The 26,872-nt window shown below is 47.0% G+C and overlaps 1 protein-coding gene across 10 annotated transcripts in view; it reads left to right on the top strand.

The window, feature by feature from the left end:
* The first annotated feature begins 3,366 nt into the window (after nucleotides 1-3,366).
* SLC4A7 (solute carrier family 4 member 7) overlaps nucleotides 3,367-26,872 on the top strand; it is a 194,608-nt gene continuing 171,102 nt past the window's right edge. For 3 of the 10 annotated variants that reach the window (XM_075921993.1, XM_075921992.1, XM_075921994.1), the window contains exon 1: nucleotides 3,367-3,693. In XM_075921993.1, coding sequence (XP_075778108.1) covers nucleotides 3,532-3,693 — 162 coding nt within the window. In that variant the 5' untranslated portion in view covers nucleotides 3,367-3,531. Of the gene's footprint in view, nucleotides 3,694-3,887; nucleotides 3,907-26,872 lie in introns of those variants that run through there. The other 7 variants (XM_075921995.1, XM_075921990.1, XM_075921991.1 and 4 more) reach the window with 4 other exon arrangements.

Below are 26,872 nucleotides of genomic sequence, written 5' to 3' on the forward strand. Positions count from 1 at the left end.
AAAAATTATAGCGTCTTCGAAGCCTTCCTCTTTTTAATCAACAAAACAATTGATCCATCACCTCAATTACTTTATCTTTGCCTTAAACACAATTGATTTTAATTAAAAATGTAAATACCTAGTGCAAAAAATATTTTGTAAAACAGTCTAGCTGAAAGTACATAAGCATATCAAAATAAATGTTGGGATTATTAGTTGAAACACACTAGATTTAAGACCAAAAAGACAAAAATAAAAAAAATAAAAAACTTTTTCAAAAGACAATATTTCTAAAAGCGCACCAAAAGACTAAAAAATAGTTAAAAAAGTGCACCAAAAAGTCAAAAATAAAGTTTTAAGCTAGCAATGTAGGAGAAAGATTGGAAGGCTAACAGTTAGCAAGTACCTTGAATAGTACTTAGCCATCCACCTGCTTTCATCAGATCACTTCTATAATGGAGTTGGGTGTGTGAAGAAGAGGGAGAGCACTGACCTCTGCCTGGCACACAGCTCAATCTGCAGCCTCTCTGCCTGCCCCCCAGAGCTGGTGCTGTGGCTGCGCGCCAGCCACTCTGACAGCCCCCTCACCTGCCCCCTGGAGCTGGTGCTATGGCTGTGCACTGGCCACTCCCACTGCCCAATCAGCAGCCTCCCCACCTCCCCGGAGCTGGATCTGTGGTTGCACACTGACCAAGGGCTCAAGCAGCAGTGCAGGCTCTCTCTGTGTGGGGGTGGAGGGGTGGGGCTGAGCTCCCACCCTGCATGCTAGTAAAAATTGGCTTGCATGCCACCTGTGTCATGCATGCCGGGAGTTGCCAACCCCTGGACTACATGATTAGCCAATTACCCACCTCTTAACATCCTTAATAAAGACCATGGATTTCAAGAAGGCAGACTTTACTCAACTCAGGGAGCTGGTAGTTAAGAAGTAATCCTAAGGGGAAAAATGATTGAAGACAGTTGGCAGTTTTTTAAAGAAACATTATTAAGGGCACAAGAGCAAACTATTTCACTATGTAAGAAAGATAAGAAGTATGGTAAGAGACCATCCTGGCTTAACCAGGAGATCTTGCATGATCTAAATATCAAAAAGGAGTCCTACAAAAAGTGGAAATTAAGTCAAGTTACACAGGATGAATACAAACAAATAACACAAGTATGTAAGGGCAAAAATAGAAAGGCCAAGGCACAAAATGAGCTCACATCAGCTAGAGACATAAAAGGTATCAAGAAAACATTCTACAAATATATTAGAAGGAAGAGGAAGACCAAGGACAGGGTAGGACCATTGCTCAATGAAAATCAACAAAAGAAAACATGGAAACTGCAGAGGTGCTTAATGACTTCTTTGAGTCAGTTTTTACCAAAGTTGGTGGTGATTGGACACCTAACAGTGAATGCCAGTGAAAATGGGGTAAGTTCAGAACTTAAAATAGGAAAAGAACAAGTTAAAGAAGCTCTCTGGGGCTGCTCACTGCTCCACCCTGCCCCATGGAGAAGCAATACAGACACTGAAACTCTTCAGGGCCAAGGAGAATGCAGTTTTGGGCCCAGCTTCCTGGGCCCAAATATAAGATATAGAGATCCAGCAGATTATGACATGAAGATTGATAGGTTATATGAGATAATTTATCCAAAGCAACTTTGTTAGGCATATTTGTGTCAATAAGTCCATTTAATAAAGCATGGGAATGATGGTCTGTCACAATGTCTATCAAAATAACATAGTTGTTTTTTTCTATTTGATGGAGGTTACTGCATCACCAAAAGTATCTAGCCTTGGGCTCCAGGACATAAACTAAAACAAAAATTGTAGCATATGCAGCTCTGCAACACAGTTTCCTAGGCCTGGTTTATATTAGAACGGATGGTCAGCTTAAGATATGCAACTCCAGCTATGTTAATTGTGTAGCTAGAGTCAATGTACCATATATCTCCATCCACAAAGTGGGAGGTTGATGGGAGCAAATGCTCCTATCGACTTCTCTTACTCCTCTTGTGGAGCAGGAGTACTAGTGCAGATGGGAGTGCCCTCTGAGTTTTATTTAGTAGGTCTTCACTAGATCCAGTAAATTGAACCCTGGAAGATAAACTGGCAGCATTGATCATACAGGAAGTGTGGACATGCTTTGGTTGCTCTCATTGGGGAGCAGTGGCCTGTGGAAATGTTATGTTCCAGTATAATGTATTAGGTCCACCTAGATGTAGGGTTGCCAGGTGTCCAGCATTCTACTGGACAGTCCATTTTTTGTGCCCTCTGTCTGGTAAAAAAAATTCAGAAAATACCGGACATGTGCAATGGTATTTTGTTTTTCTGGCTGGGCACTAGATGGAAGCCTGGCGGGAGCAGGGGGAGTGGCTCGGGGCCTGTGGTAGCGTGCAAAAACCTGGTGGGGGCGGGGGGAGTGGATGGGACACCCAGCCACTCCCCCAACCCCTGCCAGGCTCCTGCACGCAACCAGAGGGTGTTCCCAGGCTGGCAGGCGGTGGCTGCGATTGGCCCAGGGAACCTCTGGTTGCATGCAGAAGCCGGGCGGGGGTAGGAGGAGTGGTTAGGAGGTGGGGGGCAATCAGTGCTGGGAGCCCTCAGCTGATTGCGTCTGAGGAGGAGAGATGCCTTGGGGAGGAGGAGAGGCCCTGTCCCTGCTCCTGAGCACTGTTCAAGCGCATTGTGGTACCGTAGTCCAGGAGAGAAGCCCCCGGGTGCTTTGTAGTTGCGTTTAGGTGCCTTCCATGGGCTCTCAGCCAGAACTGACTGGGGTGGAATTTCTGCTTCTTCCCAGTGGGACACCCAAAGACCTGGCTATGCAGGAGTCACCTTCCTACTCATGTTTGCCCCACCCTCCGTCCTGCCATTGTGTTGCCCCAGGATATGCCTCTCTCTACTTTGGGTTGCCGGAAGCAACAGGCATGTCTGGCTCCTGGGTGCAGGGGTTGTCAGGGTCTCTCCATGGTCTGCCCCCATTCTGAGTGGTAATTCTGTAGTTCCTGTTGGCTGGGAACCACTGCCAATGGGCGCTGTGGGGGGCAGTGCTTGCACACAGATGGCCAGCGCCCACTGTGAGCCTAGGAGTTGCACATGTTGGTCACTTCCAGTAGCTGCCTGAGGTAAGCGCTGCTTGGCCAGAGCCTTCATCCCCTGCTGTAGCCCAACTCCCTGCCCCAGCCCAGTGAGAGTGGGGGAGAGCAAGCCACTGAGGGAGGGGGAAGGGAGTGAGTGGGAGGCGGGGCCTTGGGAAAGGGGCATGACAGGGGTGTGGCCTAAAAGAGGCAGGGATCTTAGGCTTTGTGCCATTAGGCAGCTGGCAGCCCTATGACGTGAATGGGTTTCATCAGGGGAGGTGAGGAGGCGCCCGACACGGGGGCTGAGGGATTTCCCGCCCGCAGCGCCCCCTGCCGCCTGCCAGCGCTCCCTCCTCGTGCTTCGGCACCGGGGCGGATCTGCTCTTTCCCTCCGATTGGCTGGAGATGCTGCCTATCAGACTTCGGGGGCGGGGCTCCGCTGGAGAGAGGCGCCGGTGGGGGTGAGGGGGCGCTGAGCGTGGCGAGTTAATGCAGCCTCGTCCTGGGCTAGGCAGCGGCGCTTCCTTCGCCTCGCTCGGCCGCCCGCAGCGCAAAGCCACCGGCAACCTCGGCTGTCCTTGCGCTCCTCGCCGCCGGGGCGCCATGGAGGAGGAGCGGGCCGGCGAGCAGATGAGACCGCTACTCACCACGGTAACGCGCCGCCGGGGGAGCGCTGGGACTCGCCGAGCCCTGCCCGCTTTGTGCGAGCGCAGCGGCCGGCCGGCTGGGAAGGGGCGCGGGCCCGGCCCTTTGTCAACGGCTGCCGGGCGGGGAGGATGTGCCCCCCCCCCCCCCCCGGCAGGAACACGGAAGCGGCGCCACCGGGTACCCGAGTGTCTGAGGCGGCAGACTCGCTCCCCCCAGGTAGCGGCGGCGGCGTGAGGGCTCCTCGCGCACAGGTGTCTCGCCCCGGGGCTGCGCCACGCGCGCGCCAGGTGCCCTCACGGCCGTTGCTGGCGCACCTGGGGTGTGCACGCGCGCGGGGGCGCTCTAGGCCCCTTTCTTCCCGTCGCCGTGCGCCGAGCGTGGGCAGGCTGCTCCCCCCTCCCCCCCCCCGCCCGGGCTTTGTGCAAACGGCGGCGTGGGACGGGGGAGGCTGCGGTTGAGCGGGGCGAGCTGGCTCCTTTGTTCCAGCCTGGTCTCTAATGCCGGCGTCAGGCTCATGCCCTTGTATGTGAGAGAGGGAAAGTGGAAAGCTGCTGCCGCTGCCGCCCCTTTGCCGAGTTGCGGGCGGTTGGGGGGGGGGGGGGGGGAGGAGAGAGCGGTTGGAGAAGTGTTCAGAGACGGGAATTAAAGATTATTTTACTTCTCCTCATGTTCTTATGTCACGCAGCCGTATGCTCGGGTCAGGTGGTGGTGGGTATGATTCCCAGTCCGATGTCTCAGCAATATCTGTGAGGCTATGAGGGAAAGGCTAAAACTACATTGATTTGGTTCATTTCCTTTCACGGTTGGTGGTGAAGTGAGGCAGACATGTGTTCCCTTACTTCCTGCGCTACTGAAAAATACATGTGGCTCAATAGTTGTAATTTCCTCTTCTCCCCCCCCCTTCCTTTTAGATGACTCAAAGTCAATGTTTTATTAACAAGTTTTTTCCTTATTATGATGTCCTCTTTTAATGCCTTCTCCAATCAGGTTGCATAGCAATGCATTCTTAGTATCAAAAGAGGAGGGATGTGTAGTTTCCAACCTGTGTAAGTAACATTCTGATAGCTGAAATAAACTGGTATATCTTATTTTGGTTTTACACAAGCTAGTTGAGGTCATCGTCCTTACCACTTAAGTAACAGTCACTGTGAAAACAAATATTGGAATCAGTGAAGTGCTAACTTGCTGTCAATATACTTATCTATTTCTCCTGGTATTACAACAGTGTCAATAACTTGATGTGATTTAGAAGTCTATGAATGTTGTATTTTTCTCTAGATTCCTGTCATTTATATTTTAGGTTAGTTTCAGTTTAATGAATTGTTATAATATTCTCTCCCTAAGAGTTTAGTGTAAAGAAATTTGCCTAATTTTTCTATGGCCTTCTGGAGCAATAAACTCTGTAGTTTTTAAAATTAGTAATATGGTCAAGACTGACTAAAACTACAAACCATTTTTGCCTTCAGTAGGCATTGACTTCATATTAGTCACTGCAAGTTAGTCAACAGGAGTTAAAAACATACTTTTTATTAAGGTGTACATGACAATTTCTGTAGTGGCACAGATTAGACCTAAGCCAGTGTTTCTCAACTTTTTTTTTTTTAAGTACCCCTTTAAAAAAAAAAAGTACCTACAGTTTGCAGACCCACGACATTTTTTTTCTACCATTTCTACACATTTGTTTAAACAAATTAATCGTAGTCAGGCGGCTTATAAAATTTGAGTGTAAAAAGTACAAAAATAATAGTGCTGTAAAACTTAAAACAAAAATTCAGTTTTCTCCAAATTTCAGGTTTTGACATACCCCTTAGATTTTTCTCCAGTACCCCAAAGGCAGTGATCTCCAACCTTTTTACAACGAAGATCACTTTTTAAATCTCAGAACAGGCGAAGATCTACCGCCCTGCCCCTTCCTTGAATCCCCGCCCTCTCTATTCTTCTCCTGTCCATCACTTGCTATCCCCAGCCCTTACTTTCACACTCTGATAAACAGTTTATTTTTAAATTATGCGATATATAAAATTAGAATCACGTGTTTATAGTTATGAAATAAATTGTCTTTTTTATTCATGCTATTTAAATCTAAAATGAAGCATTTATAATTATACATTTTGTGGGGACAGAGTTCTGCAGCTGGGGACAGGGGAGAGGGAACAAGGTGCTGAGAGGGCAGGGGACACGGTTCTGCAGCAGGGGACAGGGTGCCAGTGGGGACAGAGTTCAGGGAGTGGGGACAGAGCTCTGTAGCTGGGGACAGGGGAGTGGGGACAGAGTTCGGGGAGTGGGGATGGGAATGGGGACAGAGTTCTGTAGCTGAGGACGGGAGTGGGGACAGTTTGTGGAGTAGGGACAGAATTCTGTAGCTGGGGAATGGGGTCTGGGGAGTGGGGACAGGGGGCGGGGTGCCAGTGGCAGCAGAGTCCCCTGCATCTGCCTCCTCCAGGATTCTCTCCCCCCACTTCCCCATTGGGAAGCCAGCACATGCCTCTTCCTGGCCTGCCCCTCCCTCGGCGGCACAGGAAAACCCCACGTGTGCCTGCCACGGGGCCAACCCCCCCCCCCCCACGGCAGGGCCAAACCCCCGTGGGTGCCTGCCCCAGGGCCAAACCTCCCTTCCATGGCGCGGCCCGGCCCATCCCTCTCCTCCTGCAACGCGGCCAACCCCCGTGGGCACCTGCCCCGGGGCCAAACAACCCTCCTGTGTCGCAGCACGGCCAACCCCCTCCTGCAGTATGGCCAATCTCTGCAGGCACCTGCCCCAGGGCCAAACCCCCCTCCTGTGGCGCGACCTGGCCCAGCAAACTCCCTCCCCTCCCGCAGCACGGCCAAACCCCGGGGCCAACCTCCACTTCCGCGGTGCAGGGAAACCCCTGCGCTCAACTCACCCGTCCGGCGCTGGTGGCGCAGGGAAGCCTCCGCACTCCTCCTCCAGGGCCAACACCCCCTTCCCTAGCACACAACAGAGCTGTGGGAGGGGAGCAGCCTGCACACTTCCAGAACCCCCGGAAGTGACGCATGCTTCAGACAGGACTTCTGTCCACCCCACGGGAAGCCGGCACTACACTAGAGGTAGGTAGTGTGGCTTCTCGGGTGTGGGGGGAGAATGGAGGGTGGGGTTGCCCGACTGCCTCATGATCGACTGGTTGAGGCGTCGCGTTGGTGACCATGGCCCTAAGAGTACTCGTACCACGGGTTGAGAAACACTGCCCTAAACCATGTGGCTTGAGAAACTTAAGTTGCAAATGTATTGAGCTATGATATTATTAAAAACAGAAAACCAGGAGAGGGGCTTGTGAATGTTATCTGGAGAGAAAGCAGAAACAGATAGGGCTTCCTGCGCACAGAGCTTGCCATAGTAGACTTGAGGATTTCTGAGTAAGGTGACTGCCTGATGGGTATCTTTTTCCTTCTGTGAGAGAGGGTAAAGAAGATGTTTCAGAAATATGGGTTGTGGAGGGTACAGGAGAGAAGAGTATGCAGAGGATGTTGGTGTCGGGTGGGAAACCTTTTTAGGGTTGGGGGCTGCTGACCCACAGAAAAATCATTGTGGGCCGCACACAAGTGAAGAAAAAAAACCCCTCACTGACGTTTCCACTGACTGAGAAGGAGAAAGACTCTCCACATTCCCCTCATACATCAGAGGATGGGAGGGCCCAGCCTACTAGATTTTGTGTGCTCCAGCCATGTGGTGAGGCAGCAGGGGGGGGGGGGGTGCACCAGCGCATGCTCCCCATTGCTGGAGGTGGCCCTAAGTCTTGGAGGCCAAATCCGGATAAGCTGGGGACCGGATGCAGCCTATGGGCCAGAGGTTCTCCACCCCGGTGTAGGTTAAGCAAAGTAAAAAGGGTTGGGAGAGTGTATATGACAAGACCAGCAAAAAAGGAGGCAAAAGCTAAATCATATCTTTCTGTAAAGGCAAGAACATGGAGCAGTGGTAGAATAAGTGATTTGAGCAGGGGAATAGTATAGTGCTGGTTCACAGGCAAGCTAAGTGGCTCTTAGGCCAGGTGTAAATTAGAAACTTTTGCTGATATAGCAAGGTTGGTTAGGGATATGATTCTTCTTGGGATGATGATTGTATACTAGCCGAAATCATAGTATAGACTTCGTAATGCCAGTATAAAAACACTTTTGCTAATATAGATTATTTTAGTCCATGAAATGATGTAAGCTATACCACCAAAAGCACTCTTCTTTCCTCTCTTCCCCCTCCCCCCCCCGTTTCATCTGTGACCATGTCTGCACTACAGTAGTACAGCTGTAGTGTTAGAACTGTGCCACTATAACATTGTAGTATAGACTAGGGAGGTGAATGACTAGTCGTCCCCTGCCCCTGCGCCACTACCTGTGTTGGAAAGAGGCAGGAAAGGTCGGGGGTGTGGAATAAAGTAAAAGTTTCGGAAATGTGGCTAGTTCCAGGGAGGCACGGAAATAGGCGGACTATTACTAAATATCTTTTAAACTTTTATTAAAGGATTTCTACGTATAAATTATTATTTTGTCAATTATTAGAATGACTAATAAGCAAAATGCAATACAGTAAAGAAAATTCCTTGAGGTTTCTCTAAATCCCAATAGTTGTTAACAAGGGACCAGGGATTATTAACAGTTACATTTACATCAGTCTTACTTAAGACTAATCAGTTATCTAAAACTCTTAACACTACTACTTAACAATACCTCTAAACAATTTCAGATAACAATACTTACATTTAACAGACACACAAACTACAACAATAACAACATATTTGGTGTACGTTATGTTTGGTATACGTTACGCTCTACAGGAACTCATTTGATTCGGTGAGCGGGAGGTGGCCCTCGGGTGATTAGTCCTCAGACCTGGCTCGTATTCTGCCTTCCAATGTTTATTCAGGATTCCTCAATTTGATAGAGGAGGGGTAGCTGTTTTATAGAGAGAGCTTTTGTGCGCCTTTTTGTGATAGGCTAGCAGACCCTGTCTGTTAAGTGACAGGAGTAAGGGGGTGAGATGGTTTCCTGTTTTTCTTTTTCTGCCTTATCGGGCATGGCACAGTCAGCACAACCAGCACAAACTTTACATGAACTTTTCAGGTCTGGTTTTGGTTCCTGTTCTTCGCTGATCTTTAAGTTACATAGTGTAAGGTTTTTCATCAAGGGCAAGTTGACCTTTTGCTTGGATGGCAATACGTGCGAGAGGCCTGGCCAGCAAAGAGCCTGCTTTCACCCGGGGAAGAGGAGGGAGCGCTTCAAAGCGACAACGCTGCATTGAGCTCAGGGCCAGACCCTGTGCTCCATGTGGGATTTCAAAGAGGCAGCATTGCATGGAGCCTGGGGGCAGCATTGCATGGAGCCCTGGGCTCTATGCAGCACTGCCATTTTGAAACGCCGCGGGGAGCACCGGGCCAGTGGATGACTGCTTGAATCCCCCGCTGGCCCCGTGCTCCCCAAAGGCGTTTTCACCTTTGAAGTGTTTTAACGGACCTGGAGCTGTTGCTACACTTTAAAGTTAGGTGTCCTTATTGACTAATTGATACAAATTGCATCGACTATTCAATTAGCCAATTAATCTAAATTTAACGTTCCTAGTATAGACACTTCCTGCCTCAATGAGGGGGGGTTTTTCCATTGATTAAAAAGTTAACCTATTTCTCTGAGGAGTGGGGAGAAAAGGGTAGCTAAGTTTGGTGGAAGAATTCTTCATCAGCTTAGCTGACGTTGAGTTGACCTAATTGTTCCACAGGGTGCAAAATGATAAAGCTGTACAGTAATATTATTAAATACTGTTATGGTATGGAAAAGGTTGAGAATTACTAATGTAATTCATTTTTCTGTTGTGAGGTTTTCCTTGTTTTTCTGTGTGATGGCAGAAAGTGAAGCATGTCTAAATTGACACAGGTGGTTTCCCAAAGAAACTTGTCTGAGCTGTCAAGTAGGCATCCTTTTGTTATACTTTTCTCCTATAGGGAATCTTAAAGAAACAGGTAATCTACTAGTTAAGAAACTGTTGGCTATATAAAAGTTCAGGTCACGAAGATTTATCATAAGGTGGACACTTTGTCCTTTGTTTACTAGCAAATGTACTGCTGAAGAATGTTCTCTTGGAGAGGTATACCTTCAGCATTCTAGTATGCCTAGATTCCCCTCCCCCCTCCCGAGGCTGCTGAGTGAGATTGAGCTGGAAAACTGAATGTGCGAAGGTGCAGATGGTGAATTAGATCTCAGAATTGATGCACAATCTTCTTTACTCCTTGTAAGTAGGAATGTTAGTGTATAAGCGTATAGACATTTAAACAGTAGCCAGTAATCCTGGGTTTATTGGTTAATCCAAACAACTGCCTGCAACGCGCCCCCCCCCCCCCCCCACCTCCCTCATTGGCTCAGAGGCAGCAAGGGAGGGGGTAGGGAGGAGCTGGCCTTTAAGCTGGTTCCCCATGTGTGTTGGTTCCCATGAAGCTGCCTCCCCTCCCACCCCCCTCATTGGCTCCCCCCAAGCAGTGGCTCTGCGGAGCTGCCTACCTCCCCTCTCCTCATGCTGCTGCTTCTGTATTAGGGGCAGCAGGGGTGGCTGCTGCTGAGCAGCCTCTGTCTGCGGTGGGCCCAGGCTCGCCACAGACAGGCTGATTCATGGGGTGTTGGAGCAGTCACTGTCTGCAAGTAGACTGCTGATCTGCATTGCTGCTTCTGTATCAGAGGCAGCAGTGTGAGGTGGTAAGGGCTCTCTGGAAGTGGGGCTGGCAGCTGGGAACACACTGGATGCTGGCCCCACCCCAGATACCATTTTAGTAATCGTTAAAACTTGTTGTGGCTACTAAAAATACAAGTAGGGATGTTAGATTTTGTAAGATGTACTGTTACTGAAGAATCTCTTAGCAAGATAGGAGTAAGGTCTGATAGTTTGAGGTCAGAGTGGCAGGTGAGAGTGTCAAAGAGAATTTGTGAAAGGAGGGAGAACACTCTTTGAGCATTCTTGCCCCTTTATTTAGTGTAACTGCCTTCTAAAGGAGCTGTCTATTGCTCTCTAAGGTAGGGATGTTAAATATTGGTTAATTGAATAATCGATTAACCTTATGAATTCTTGTTGGTTACTTGACTATTCTGTAGTCCTTGGGGGCGGGGTTATCAGCCAGTTCGTTCTGGATCCACCCCTGAGGAGCCTCCTACCACGCTGGGCGTCAGATGGGAGCTGATCTGAGGGGAGCCAGTTTTAAAAACCATCTCCCTTTGTGAACTGGCTGCCTGTCACCTCACGCTGCTGACTCTTAATACCGAGCAGGGAGGCAGCAGCCCCTTTCGGGAGGGGGGGGGTAGGGGAGGAGCATTGAGCTCCCAGACTTGACACAAGCCAGAACTGAGTTGGGCTGCTAGCCAGCCTGCTAAAAAATTTACTGGCGGGGTGGTGGTGGGGAGGGAATTCATCTAGCCTATAGCATTAACCAATAAGCTTTTTCTTATCAGTTAATCAACTACCCTATTGCTTCCCTACTAGGGATGTGATAGACTAGTAGAGTAGTCGACTATCCAATAAGCAAATGCTTATCATGTAGTCTACACAGTAGTCGACTAGTTGTCCGTCCCCTGCTCCTTCCCCACTTGCAGCTGGGGAGTCCCCAGGCTGCACATGGTGTTTCAAAGCCCCCACTGACCCTGGGCTTCATGTGGCGCTGCCACTTTGAAATGCCGCAAAGAGTATGGCATCTGTGGGGGACTGCCCCGCTGGCACCATGCTCCCCACAGTACTTTCGCCTTTGAAGTGTAGCTATACCCCTGGGGCTGTTTCTACACTTGAAAGACAGAGATGTCTTTATTGACTAATCGAATAGTCGATGCAAACTTCATCCACTATTCAATTAGTCAATCGAAATTTAACATCCCAAATCCCTATCCTAAGGTGCTTGAGAAGAATACTCCTAAGAGTGCAAAATTCGCCTTTGAGTTCCAGTCAGTATCCTAATTTTTATGTACAAGCTTTCTTATATACTTTTGTGTACTGGAATAGCAAATCTCTCCTTGTTGAAGACACTATTAGATTCTCTGGGTAGTCAAACAGATATCACTGACCACAGATGTGTGGATTTTCCCATTTTTTTGGCAGCAGTTACCAATAAACATTCCTTCTGTGGCTAAATAAACTTGAGACCCAAGTTCATCTGCATGGACTTCTATCAGTTGAGGGGCATCTTGCTGATCTAAATAGACAAAAGCTCTTCTTAGCACCTATTCACTGCTTCATTTTTTGTGTTGGGGTGAGTTTTTTCTATATCAGTAACTTTTGATCGTGGGCTGACTCTGCTCTGGCCCATGGTCAAGGCAGTCCATTCATTTTTAAGTTTCATGTGCTTTGATGTTTAGTCAAATGTTGGGGAAATGAACTCTGTAACTTTCTACTTAAAAATGCTTGCAGTTATTTAGGTGATGTCTTAACCAGTAGTGTGGTTTCATTATGGGGGAATTTGACTACTTTCTGCATTGTTGGGGAATGGGGATGCCCTTGTGTGTTCTAAGGACTTTGGCTTTTTAAGCTGTAGAGTGAGTGAGTGTGTGTGTGTGTGTGTGGGAGGGGGGTGGAGGGGAGGAAGAGTACAGGCCAATGGCATTCTTCCTCTTCTGCTCCATGTAAGAGTTATTGAGCTTATTTTTGTTTTTGTAGAATCTGTTCCCATCCCATCTCCTGCTGTTGGAAGATGGTGAGGTTGAAAGTGTTCTTCTTGTGGGACTGAATGAGTTTGAAGAGTCTCTGGCTGGTTTGCTTGATTTTAAATATTGAAGTCTTATCTCACCTGACTTTTATTGGAGTACATGTGTGCAGATCTACTGTAATGAGTGAATGGTTGGTGACATGGATGGTAAGTGAGTCCTTTTCCACTGTTGGATCCTGTTGCTAGGACCAGCTCATAGATTATTTCACTGACAGTCGCCTCTTTAATAGAGACTGATACTTTTTAAGACTTCTTTTTAGTTTTCTTTACATATTTTTGAGAAAATCACTATGATTACAAGTCTTGAAGCCTGTGACAAAGATTTTAAGGGCTTGGAGGTCATCAAGTAACAATGAAAAATGGTGGTAGTTGACATACAATATATAGATGACAAAATGTTACCTAATGTTGGTCCTTTGCAAGAAATGGCTTACTTAATTTCATTGTTTTAACTAATCAGATATACTTCCTTTCCATGTTTGTTCTGTTTCCCCAATCATCTTCATTAGTCTATTTTAGAAAGTAACTTTTGTTAGTGTCAATTATTCTTGGAAAGTGACTTCAATCTCATATCCCAATAAACCTAATATCAAACTCAAGCTTTCAGCTGAGTTATCTTACTTTGAAACAGTTCTGGCAACTTTGTATGTATTGTGTATCAATTGCTCTTATACATACTTTTGAGCTATATTAGTTACTGAAACAGATATTTAAATGTTGGGGTTTTGGGGGTTTATTTTTTTTTGGGTGGGAAGGGATTTGGTTTTGGTGGTTTGAGTTCTATGCAGAGGTCAAAAAATCGGGTTTTGGGATCCTTCTCTTTCGTGTATATACTGTAGTGAGTAATGTATGTTACAGTACAGTACTGTTTAGTCATAAGTAATCTTTTTAACATTTCTTGGGGCTAGGAAGATCTACCTTTTCCATTCACTGTGGATCCCCTCCCCAGTGAAATCCATCCCTGTTCCTCTATTACTGCACGGCCAACGCTTCCTCAGTGGTGGAGCTGGGGCTAGAGGCAGAGCTTGTCTGGGGCAGAGAAGAAATGAGGTCAGAGGTGGGTTGGGGCCAGAGCATGGTGCAGAATGGAGCTGTTGCTGTGATTGGAGATGGTCAGGGGTCAATGTGGAGTGGAAGTGAGGGAATGGCTGGTTGGGGGCAGTGTTCCCTCTAATCTTTTCCATCCCTGTGCAAAATAAACTTTTGTGTGTGCTAAGACATGGCAAATGTGCACCACCAATAAAAATGCAGTCTTTCTATGGGCACTCTGCTAATCAGCTGGGTGATGCTTGAATTTCTTCTGAGCAGCCACACAAGTGCACAGTTTACAGGGAATGCTACCTTAGGGGTGGAGCAGGACTGGGGGCTGAATGGGGTTAGAAGCAGAGCTGATCTGTAGGTGGAGTGGGGCTGAAAGCATGGAGCTCCCTCCTTGCCCTCCTGTGGGGGTTGGCAACAGCCCTTCTGCTTGTCCCCCAAACATTCCTCCACACTCCTCTACAGGGGCACATGCTCACCCCACACTGAGGGCTACTGCTTTAGTGCAGTGTTTTTCAACCTTTTTTTATAAAGTTACCCCCCCTTTTTTTTAAAAAACGAACCTTAGTACCTGCAGTTTTCAGACACCCCAAATGTTTTGCTACCATTGCAACACACTTGTTTAAACAACTTAATTGTAACTGGGCGGGCAATGGAATTTTTGGGTGTAAAAAGTGCAAAAATAATAAAGCGCTGTAAAACAAAAATTCAGTTTTCTCCTAATTTCAGTTGTGTTGACATACCCCAGACTTCTCTTGAGTACCCCTAAGGGTACTCATCACTGGTTGAGAAACACTGCTTTAGCGCACTTTGCTGTTTCAAACAGTAGTACTTTGTGCAGTAGTGAGCCTTCATTGTGCACCGGTGGGTTTGCATAGACCAATTCATATGCAGTAGATTAGTGTGCTTTAGAAATCACATCCCTGCTCCACATAGACAAGCCCCTTGATACAATTAATTTCTGGTGTTACAATGTAATTGAAACTGGTATTTATCTATTGGGGTGCTTAATCTGATGTTCATGGGTTTAAAATCTTGGTTTAGAAGCCCTAAATCTATTCTATACCTTGGTTTGTCTTTGCAGTGTTTCCTATGTGTGTATAAATGGAAATACTAATGAAATCAGTTCATAGTAAAGAAGTACAGTATCATTGTGATAAAATAGTTTCACAATGGCTCCTCCAAAACTGTTGATGTGCTGCCATGTATTTCAATTTGGTTTCAGAATAATTTTCAAAACAGTGATTTCTTACCATGCATACTGGATAACTAACACTTATTTGAAACAAAATGCTAAGAATATACTTGTGGCTTTTATTTTGGTTTGTTTAAATTGGGTTGTGGTGATGGCAACCCAAACGGGAGACCTGGATTTAAAAAAAAAAAAACTCCCTGCTGCTTCTTGAGAAATATGTCAATGCTTTCAAATTCCCCCTAATTAACACGTTGTGATTGACTTGTTCATTTTGTCAGAATAAAGATTCTTTGATCTCTTCTGGACTTGATTTACTGTAATTTACTTACCCTCCTGTAGAATTTGTCCCATATTACCTCATGGGCTACCTACAATGTCTTGGCTTGTTACTTGATAATTTTTATTAGTTAGGTGTTAATTATATAGTGTCATTTTCTCCCTAAAAGGTATTTCATGACATAAGGCTTGATTCATTCTATAGTATGTCTACACAGCAGCTGGGAGTGTGCCTCCCAGCCTGGTTGGTTAGATTAATACTGAAAGAGCTCAAGCTACCATACTAAAAGTAGTAGTGTGGATGATGTTTCTCTGGTGGAGAGTTGGGCTAGCCACCCATGCTCAAGGCCTCTTGGACTTGAGCTTTGTTGGCTAGCCTGAGTCTCCTGCAGAGCTGTGATAACCATTCAACTTCTTATAGTGTTCTAGCTTGAGCCCATCTATCATGAATCTGCCTACCCAGGCTGGGAGGCTTACCTCTGTGTTAACGAAGGTGGTGTGTGTGTGTGTGTTGTAGCTTTTTTTGGGGGGGGAGCTATTTAACTGTTACCAAATTCTAGCTTAGTTTCAACATAGTTATCTATTGTTGCAAAATACCTAGTATCTATGCAAAACAAGTGACTGGTACAGCCTAAATATATAGCTTTATTTGATGTTTATCAGGCTTAGGGGTGTAAAATCCTGTTTAATTGGTTAACCGGTTAAACATTTTTAACTGATGATTAAAGAGGGATGGGTGTGGGGGGGCGCTGCTGCAAACGGGCTACTCTGGCTGGGCTGCAGCTGCTCCAGCCCCATTGGCTACCCTGATTAGGGATATGAAAGGTGGTTATTTAAATAGCTCTTTAAAAAAATACTTGTGCAACTATACACTGCTAGTGCATCCTATTGTATAAGTGTGGAAATACTTTTTAATCAGCTTCTACAAAATAAGATAGGACTCAAGCTAATGTTTTGAGATAGCAATATGAAGTCTAAACATCCTGATCCATATGAAGCTCCTATTAATCTGTTGGTTTAAAAAAGCACTACAAATAGGCAAAGTTGCTGATCTACGTGGGTTGGTAGCGTGAACATATGAATCACATAACTAGTGCTTGACTTGGAGCTTTGGTGTGCATAGGACCTTTAATAACTGAGTCTGCAGCTGTCAATGTGCTGATCCATTTTTTGCTTTGAGTTACTGTCCATCCAAGGATTTAGATGAAAAAATGTGTTTATTTGTAAGTGAATATTTCTTATAGAAAGAGCTGCTTTATTTCTCTGGTATATTTTAAACCTAACCATACTCCTTATATTACCTCTGCCTAACTTGGCAGAATCTAGAAAGTCTGGGTCATCTTTAGCGGCAGCTAAAAGGAAAATTTCTCATATTTTCTTAAATGTGAATTGTCAAAATTTGTTGGATGCTTAGACCAATGATTTTCAAAGTACAAGTCATGACCCACTACTGGGTTGCAGAAAGATAGGCACTGGGTCACCTTGCTTTAAGTGACAAGGTGACCAGTGGGGGTCAACTTCCTGCTTGTCCTGGCACTGCAGACTACATTGTGCCCTGGAAGCAATCAGCAGCTGATCTGGCTTCTAAGTGGAGTCGAGTAGTCAACTCTCACAAGATAAAAATGCAAAACAAGCTAAAAAATGAAGCCAGTCCTACTTCAAAACAAGCCCCCAAATGAGCTCCATCCATTTTTTATCAGCAATGCCTGGAGCTTGAGGTTGAGAAAACCCATGGATTTCTGGGGTGCAGTATGGTCCACTGTGCCAAGACAGACAGGAAGCCTGCCTCTACCATTCCACTGTGTCACCGATTGGGAGCTACTGGAAGTAAGCCTGTGCCCCAACAATCCCCCGTCCCATCCCTGAACCCTCCCAAACCCAGAAACCCCTGCTGCATCCCAAACACCTTCTTCCCATCCCACTGCATACACCTCCAGACAGAGTCTGTACACCACCCCTATGCTCTAGCCAAAATCCCTGCCCACATATTGAATCCTTCTGTCCCACTCCCCAGCTTGTACCCCAAACCCCTCATCTCTGGCCTCATCCCAGAGCCACACCTCCAGTCATAGCCTTTGCCCCCTGCACCCTCCCTCACCCCCAAACTGTTCATCCCACAGCCTCATCCTGGAGCCAGCTCTCCAGTCAAAAATATAATTTTGCTGGATCACAGGCATCAACAGTTTTCTTCAACTGGGTTACAAGAGAGAAAATTTGAAAACCACTGTCTTAGTGTGTCCGCTCTGCAAGTGCTACCATGGCAGTACAGTGGTGCTGCAGTTACACACTTGGCACAGTGATAGAAGGATTTTTTTTTCCAGGTTGTAGTAAATTCACCACCATGGGAGGTCATAGCTAAGGCAACAGGAGGATTACTCCATTTACCTAGATGTGACTACAGTGGGGATTAAATTGACCTAACTATATGGTACAGCACATGACTCTCTTTTTGTAACCCTGAAGATGTAGCTAGGATGACCTAAATGTTTAGATGGAGGCTTCAGACTCTGGGATGGAGTTCTGTATTAACCTACAGAAGAGATGAGCAGTGATAATGCAAGATTCTCAAATCTACTCTGCTGTTTGTGTACTTTCCCTCTTAATTTTGAGGGACATACTTTGCAGCTGAGTTACTTGCTGTCTGTGCCTGTTTAGTACTTTGCTTCATCTTAGGATGTAACAGAATACATTATCATTTTTCTTGAAGCTTCTGACTTACTCAATTAAATTAAGCTAAAGAGGGTACTTGGGTAGCGTTTACTCTTCCTACAAAAGCAACGTATAGTTGTTGTTGCAGTTAATGTTTATGTGCTCTCATTGCAATTCTAGCATTGTTATTGCTGGAGTTTTTAAAAAAAGTATCTCCAGTGCAGATGCAATAAGCCCCCTAAAATATTATGCAGTCTATCGAATGTGTCTCATGGGCTTGTGAGGGTAAAGGAAGCATTATGAACAACCGAGTAAATATTCAGATTTTAAAAAGTCAGTAACAGACATACAGTAGTTACTATATCTGAGTATCCGTTACTGATTATGTAAATTTATAATATCTCTATCCAGATGTCTTAAATATTGAAATATGCATTCTGGTGTCTCATCCATTAGATGGAGCCATTTTGGTACTTATGTCAATGCATACTTGTGAATTGAATTTTTAAAAAGTTTTTTCCGTTTAGTTCAATAACTTTTTTTTTCCTTTGGGTCATACTCCATGGCTACATCTAGACTGGCATGATTTTCCGGAAATGCTTTTAACGGAAAAGTTTTCCGTTAAAAGCATTTTCGGAAAAGAGCATCTAGATTGGCCACGGACGCTTTTCCGTAAAATCTAGATCGCCATTTTTGTGATCGGGGCTTTTTTGCGCAAAACAAATCTCAGCTGTCTACACTGGCCCTTTTGCGCAAAACTTTTGCGCAAAAAGGGGCTTTTGCCTGAACGGGAGCAGCATAGTATTTCCGCAAGTAGCACTGATTTCTTACAGTAGGAAGTTAGTGCTTTTGCGGAAATTCAAGCGGCCAGTGTAGACAGCTGGCAAGTTTTTCCGGAAAAGCAGCTGATTTTCCGGAAAAACTGGCCAGTCTAGACACAGCCCATTACTACTTGGTCTATTCCATAGGTATGGATAAGATGAAGCATCATAAACACCATACCAATGTAGATATACTTCGTTTTCCCACTGTAAAACCCTATGTCCAACAAAATTACTGCCAAAAAGAGCTTTCATATTATGAGCATCAACTAGCTTATGCTACAGAAATAATAAATTAGCATTCAGTAGCTGCTGCTACAGTTAATTAGTATACTAACTTGGGATTATTTCTAGAACTGCAATCTCTTCTGTGAAGAATACAGTAGAATCCCGGAGTTACGATATAACCCGCCTCACATCTCATTTGAAACTGGAAGTACACAATTGGGCAAAGGTGGAGACCTCCCCCCCCCCCAAAAAACATATGCCATTCTTTGTTAAACTACTAAAAAAAGAGAGAAAGCAACATTTCTTTTGCACAGTAAAGTTTCAAAGCTGTATTAAATCAGTGTTCAGTTGTAAACTTTTGCAAGAATAACCATAATGTTTTGCTCAGAGTTATGAACAACCTCTATTCCTGATGTGCTCATAACTCTGAGATTCTATTACAGGCAGTCCCCGAGTTACAAACGGGGCTTTGCTGCCCATCTCCCTGGTCTGCTGGAGATCAGCAGACCAGGGAGACGGGAAGCAAAGCCCCTGAGGACGCCGGCAGCGGGACAGCCGCGGCGCGTCTGGGCTGTCCGCTGCCTGTGTGCTCCGCGGCTTTGCTCCACGTCTCCCCAGACCAGGGAGCCGGGGAGCACGCGGGCAGCGGACAGCCCAGACGCGCCGCGGCTGTCCCGCTGCCGGCGTGCTCCGCGGCTTTGCTCCCCATCTCCCTGGTCTGCTGGTCTCCAGCAGACCAGGGAAACGCGGAGCAAAGCCGCGGAGGACCCAGGCGGTGGGACCGCGGTGCGTCTCGGTCCCCTGCCCGTGTCTCCCTGGTCTGCTGGGGGGAGGAGGGGTGCAGCTAGTACGTTTCCCCCCCCGCCCCCCCCAGCAGTCCAGGCTTTTCTCCGGACGCCTGTGGTAGAGCAGCTGGGGCGCTGCTGGTTGGTCCCGCAGCGCTGCTCTGGGCGCTACTGGACCAACCCGGCAGCACCCCAGCTGCTCTGCCCCAGGCGTCCTGATTCAGCCGCTGCTGGTCAGTTTCAGCAGCGGCTGAATCAAGACTCCTGAGGCAGAACAGCTGGGGTGCTGGTGGGTTGGTCCAGTAGTGCCAAGAAGCGGCGCTACTGGAGCAACCCAGCAGCACCCCAGATGCTCTGTCCCAGGCGTCTTGATTCAGCCGCTGCTGAAACTGACCAGCGCTGGCTACAGGAAGCCCGAGGCAGAGTTGCTCTGCCCTGGGCTTCCTGGAATCAGCTGCTGATCAGTTTCAGCAGCGGCTGAATCTGGACGCCAGTTCCAACTTACATACAGATTCAACTTAAGAACAAATCTACAGTCCTTATCTTGTACGTAACCCGGGGACTGCCTGTATATTCCTAACTGATTTCCGAAGTGTGCAGGTACCCCAGCCTTTCTACATGACGCATTTCGGCACAATTTTTTCCCATTAGGGCAGGATTCTGCTCTATTTGGCGTTTACTAATGTCTAATCTATTGGCTTTCAAAATTTCATTCAGGATGTTTCAGTCTTATGTGAATCCTTTGACAGTCTTCATTTGGGAGATTGCTTATACTAGAACACTTATATTTGTTTAGATGTATGATTATAAAATGTATGCTTTTTAAAACTAAAGGGCTAAAACCAGAAATAAATACAAAAGATTACAATACTGCTAAGGAATTGACCAGAAATCACAAGGGCTAAGATGGACTCATTAATTCAGATCATTCTGCATATTGTACCTTCCTGGTTTGGCACCCTTGACACCTCATTGCTGGCCCCTCTGCTGCTGCTGGCTGTTTGAGTGTAGCAAGCCCCATGGCCACTGGCCTGCTCTCAGTCCAAAGCAAAAATCAAACCTGGAACTTCCTTCTCTCTTTGTGCTACTCCTGTACTTGCCACTGAGGGCTGAAGCAAAGATTCTAATACAGTTGTCTTGCTGCCTCTTTATTCAGCTACAACACACTCAATATATTCCTCTTGACAGAATACTTTATGCCACAATTAGGAATCAGACACAACCTTTCTTCTTTGGTGGTGTTCCCGTGGGTGCTCCACTTGAGGTGTTGGGCTCATCCCGGTGCCACAGGTCAGAGAGTCATCAGCCGTGGTCCAGCTGGACCGCTCATGCGTGGGACGCGTGCTGCTCATGCTGATTGTTAGCTTGCGCTGAGTATGACTTCCCACCAGTTCCTCCTTATCATTCAACGGTTGCAGGTGGAGCAACTCCTTTCTCCTCAATTGTTAACCAAGATCTCTGTAAATAGTTAGTCCGCCATTAGTAATTAGGTACAGGCAGTCCCCGGGTTACGTACAAGATAGGGACTGTAGGTTTGTTCTTAAGTTGAATCTGTATGTAAGTTGGAACTGGCGCCGCTCCTCGGTGCTACTGGACCAACCCAGCAGCACCCCATCTGCTCTGCCCCAGGGTCCAAAACAAAAGCCTGGTCTGCTGGGGGGGGTCCCGCACCTCAGAGGCTTTGCCAGAGCAAAGCCTCAGAGGCCCGGGGAACCGCCGCTGCTGCCGCTTCAGTCCCGGTGCCTGTGGTCTGCTGGGGATGGTCCCCAGCAGACCACAGGCACCGGGACTGAAGCGGCAAAGCCTCAGAAGACGGTCTCCAGCAGACCAGGGGCACCGGAGCAGCTTACGAACGGGGCTTTCTCGCCCCGGAGCTCGCAGGTAGCAATCCGCCACCTCGACCTCCGGGGTGAGAGAGCCCCGTTCGTAAGTGCGGATCCGACATAAGTCGGATCCGCGTAAGTTGGGGACTGCCTGTATTAAGTTAGTTAGTTACAGTTCTCTGAATATTTCTCTGTTTAAAAAAACAAACAAAGTTTTTCGTCAGTTTCAAAGTGCCAGCTTCCTCTGGCTTCAAGAAGTGCTCTGAGTGCCATGACACCATGCTGGCATCTGATGGACACTCACTCTGTGTCAAATGCCTGGGCAAGGGGCATGTACCCCGCAAATGCCCGCACTGCCAAAAACTGACTGGCAGAGCCAGATGGGACTGCGAGATGCAGTTGAAGCTGCTTCTCTACAGCAAGGCACTTCAGCCGCAGGACGGGCAATCACAGCAAATTAACCTGGCAATCCTGAAAACCCCGACCATCCCATCTAAGATCAGGGACCAGAAATCGTCCGGGCACCATCATCAGGAACAGCGGCATGCAAAGAGCTGCAGTATTTCCGAGCCCAGCTGCAGTATTTCCGAGCCACCTCTAGCCGGGGGGCGGATCGGGCAACGGCGGCGCCTCTGAGATCTGAATTGGCACTGCCACCGATTGTCCGGCACCTTCACACACCCGTGGCAGTGGGTACTTCAGCCCAGGCGGTCCCGACATGGGCACCAGCAGCAGCGGCACCAACTCTCCCAATGTGAGCTCCAAGTGCCGCTGTGGTGACGCCGTCTCAGACCATGCCGGCTCCATTGGCTTCCGTGCTGACTACTCCAGCACCGGAGACTATGGCACCGGTCACCTCAGTGCTGGCTGCTATGGCACTGAGCACAGCACCGACTGCTTCAGGGCAGGCTCAGTGCCCCTTCACTCCGGCACTATCACCGGCGCTGAGATCCTTGTCAGCAAGCTTTTCACCAGCTCCAGCGCCTGAAATTGACAAGCACCAGAGCGCTAGTGTCTCAGCCCCCAGGGCTGCACAGTGCCGGCTCCCAGATTACTCACTGGCACCGCAGCAACAGGGTTTCCCCCAGAGCTCACATCAATTAGTGCTGCATGCTGACCATTCAGCAGGCACAGGGTTTCAGTTTTCACCAAGCCCTGAGCAATTAGCTCCCTATTCTCACAGATCACCTTCTTCTGCCTTCTCTGAGCCACATAAGCATGAGACTCATGCTGTTAATATCTCAAAGACGCTACCAATGATACTCACCATCGCTGCGTCGTTACCCGTAGACGTTCTCGATCACCTTCATACACCAGACACAGATCTCATTCACTTAGGTCACCAACGCGCTCATCTTCATCTCTATATCGTCACGAGTACAGATGATGATACTCACCTGCATATTTGTTTCATCATTGTGATCATCATCGTCACCATAGCGACTATCATAATGAGCTACGGTACTCTTCTGGGCGTTCTTCTTTCCGATCTCCATGATGCTATCTGTATCGTTCCCACAACAGCTCCAGGGTCCCTATGCCACCAGCTGCTTCCACTTGACCCTTGACATCTGCTGGAAATGTGCCTTGCCCTCAAGTATACTTAGAGCTACCACAGCTAGTGACACCAGAACAGCAACATCAAGAACCATCCCCAATGGACCATTTTGTTGCTTCTTCCTCTCCAGATGATGCGGTGTTCCCTGGCAATTCTTCTCCAGTAGATGACACTCATCAGTTTCAAGACCTCTTTAAAATTTAAAGAGTGGCAGTATCACAGGATCTGCACGTAGCAGAGGTCCAACCGAAACAATATAAGCTGTTGAAGAATCTTCAAAAATCGAAAATGGCATTACCCCTTGATGAAGCAATCCTAGAATTGCTGATGACATATGGCAGGCACTGGCGTCTGCTCAGTCCATTCATAAGAGGGTGGACAAGAAATATTTCGTTCCCCCGAAAGGGATGGATTTTTTTGTTCATGCACCCTCAACCGAACTCGTTAGTTGTGGATGCAGCCCAGCAAAAATCTAAGGCGCCACAACATAGGAATGCTGCTGTTGATAAAGAATCTAAATGCTTAGATCTTTTTGGACGGAAAGTTTATTCTTCAGCCACACTTATACTGAGAATGGCGAACTACATTGCTAATCTGTCTAATCATAGCTTTGATAATTATTCAGAGATGGTAGCAATTCTAGAGTACTTGCCCAACCGAAATGGCAGCTCTTAAAATCAGTTGTCCAGTAAGGCTATACGGCCTCAACAACGGCATTAAAAATTTCCCTGGATATTGCCAATGCAGCGGCACGGACTACGGCGACATCAGTGGTTATGAGGCGGTCTTCGTGGCTACAGATGGCATTGGTACCTAAGGATTTACAATATAAGGTAGAAGATCTGCCTTTTAACAGTCTAGTTGCAGAGAAAATGGACCAAGTTCTGCACTCGGGCAAGGATTCTAGAACTACCCTGAAAATGTTAGGGATGTATACACCTCTATATTGTCGCAAATGATATACGCCCTACTTCAGACAAAGACCTTTCTCGTATGGGGCACCTAAGTTCAGACAACAAGACCAACCTCAACAACAACGCCCCAGACCACGTCAACAAAAGCGAAGACTACAAATGAGACGAAACCCTAATTCCTAGAACAACAGATAGTCCCTCGACCGGACCATCAAACTTGCTAAGGACCATTCCTTTAAAGTACGACCCGGAAACACAGAAGTTATTCCATCATCGACTGAGACTGTACCAGCACAGATGGCTTACCATCACCACAGACCGCTGGGTCCGGGAGATAGTAACATCAGGATACTCCATCCCTTTTCTTTCCTGTCCCTTTCAACCTCGTCTCTTTTCAGGGACCCATCTCACAATTTCCTAATGCAGGAGGTTCTCCATCTCATAGAGATTGGTTTGGTCAATTTTGGGGCAAGGGATTCTACTCCCGCTATTTTCTCACCAAGAAAAATTCGGGAGGATGAAGACCGATCCTGGACTTTCACACACGCAATTGGTACCTCAGGAAGCAGAAATTCAGGATGGTGACTCTAACTTCTATATTTCCAGCCCTGAACAAGGCGATTGGTTCACATCCCTCGATCTACAAGATTCGTATTTCCATGTGACGATACACCCAGAACGCAGACGTTTTCTGAGGTTCGTCGTAGGCACACAGCACTTTCAGTACAAAGTCCTTCCGTTTGGCCTCTCCTTCACACCCAGAGTGTTCGCAAAGACCCTTGTGGTGGTGGCAGCGAACTTTCGTCGTCAAGGCATTGTGATCGTCCCATACCTGGATTATTGCCTGATCAAGGCTTATTCATTTGAAAGTGCACTGTCAGCCACTCAGGTCACACGAGACTTATTCGTGGATGTGGGCCTTGTATTGAATGTTCCAAAGTCTTCACTCATACCACAGAAATCCCTCGTGTTCATGGGGGCACGATTAGATTCTACGATGGCCAAGGCCTGTCTTCCTACAAAAAGGTTTCACAGAATTCAAAACCTCACACAGACACTGTCCCTCAGCCCAAGAATGTCAATGCTTACTTGCCTCAACTCTTGGGACACATGGCGGCAAAGACATATGTGGTACAGCATACCAGACTACGCCTCAGGTGTCTGCAGCATTGTCTGCCGTCCATATATCGTCCAGGCAGTTGCAACATACACAGGCTAGTAACATTGCCATTGACAGTGAAATGATCCCTTGCGTGGCGGAATTCTCCGGCCAATGTGCTCTCCGGCATTCCTTTCTACCATCTGTATCTCACTGTCCAAGTTACTTCGGACACCTCTGTCATGGCTCCTTCCCCACTCTGGCATGATAAATGCAGAAGTGGGGGCCAGCAAGTGTACCCCAAAGCCTTATCTACCAGGCTTTGGTATAAAACTTCCCCCCCAAGATCTTAAAACCCTAGATCTTGGGAATAAAACTTCCGCTGCCACCACCCAAATGTTGATAAAGAAATCGGGGGAAAGATCATTTGGGAAATCTTACCCCTAAAACAAAAATCAGGGCACACCATTAACCACTGCCAGGTTAATAAAAAGAAAAGAAAGAACTTTTATTATTACAACAATATTCCGGTTGCAAGTATAATGACTAGAGAGGAAGGTAACAAAATATACTCATGGGGAAACTCCATGGGCCTAGAACTTAGTTACAAAGAAAAGCCAAAACATCTTTTAAGCAGTGCCAGATCTCAGATCCCATACCCAATCCTTAAAACAATAAAACCTAACGAAACTACCTAAACTTTACCCTACTTACAGAAAATGAAGAATGGTGTCTTGGGGGGGGGGTGGACGGAGAGACATGCTTGTCCCTTTCTGTAGCTGCAGAGAACACCCAGAGAGACAAAAGGAGAAAGGGGGGAAAAAAACCCAAATTCCTTTGTCCCAGTTTGAAAAGTCCCACCTACATTCTTATTGGTCACTCCACCTGGCTAGGTGTAGTTAACCCCTTAATCCCCAGGCTGCTGGCTAACCCTCATAATCATGACAACCTCTGTCCTAGGTTCGGGAACTCACTGTGAGGGCAAATTCGATCAAGGCCAGTGGAAAGCTCAGGAAGCCCTGCAGCACAACAGTCTTCTGGAACTCAGGGCGGTGTTCAATGCATGCAAGACATTCCTTCCCAGGACATGTGGTTAGATGGTTCAGGTCTTCTCCGACAACACCACTATGGTGTACTACATCAACCGACAAGGAGGGGCCCGATCAAGAGCCCTGTGTGCAGGAGCCATGAAGCTATGGAATTGGTATATCAGTCACAAAATCACTCTCATAGCAACATACCTACCTGGCAAAGACCATTCCATTGCAGATGCCTTGAGCAGACACCTGTTTCCTCAACACGAGTGGGAACTCAATCACCAAGTGGTCCTTTCCATGTTCCAATGCTGGGGACACCTCAGTATAGACTTGTTTGCCACACATCACAACACCAAATGTTCCAGAGCCAGTCTGAGCCCCAAATCTCTGGGGGATGCGTTCCTGATCAGCTGGACTCATCACCATCTTCTCTATGCTTTCTTTCCTGTTCCACTTCTCCCGAGAGTGCTGGAGAAGATAATTGACGACAGGGCCACGGTGATACTAATAGCCCCCTTCTGGCCCAGACAGACGTGGCTCCCTCTTCTACTGCAAATGTCTCGCCGACCACCATATACATTACCCAAACGACCAGATCTGCTCATGCAGCCAAGAATGTTCATGCCACAACTGCAAATCGACCGAATGCACCTCATGGCATGGTTCCTAGCTGGTTCTCTAGCACAGAAGCACTTTGTTCACAAGAGGTGAAACATATTACTTCATAGCAGATGTGACTCAACAGGAAAGACTTACCTTCATAAGTGGCATTGGTTCCTTTCCTGGTGTGTATCCAATGGGTTTGATACAATGTCCACTCCAATTCATTGCATTCTGGACTATGCCCACCATCTGCACCACTCTAAACTGTGTCTTTCATCTATTAAAGTCCATCTTTCGGCGATTTCAGCATTCAGACAGTCAATTGAAGGCTTTTCAATTATGTTTTACCCGATGACTAAACATTTCCTGAAGGGATTAATGAACTTACACCCTCCCCATAGGAAACCACCTTTGGGATCTTGAGTTTGTTTTGGACACTCTCACGTATCCACCCTTTGAGTCTCTAGCCACATACAAC

Source organism: Pelodiscus sinensis, chromosome 2 (assembly GCF_049634645.1).
Source record: "Pelodiscus sinensis isolate JC-2024 chromosome 2, ASM4963464v1, whole genome shotgun sequence".
In the NCBI taxonomy this organism is placed as follows: domain Eukaryota; kingdom Metazoa; phylum Chordata; order Testudines; family Trionychidae; genus Pelodiscus; species Pelodiscus sinensis.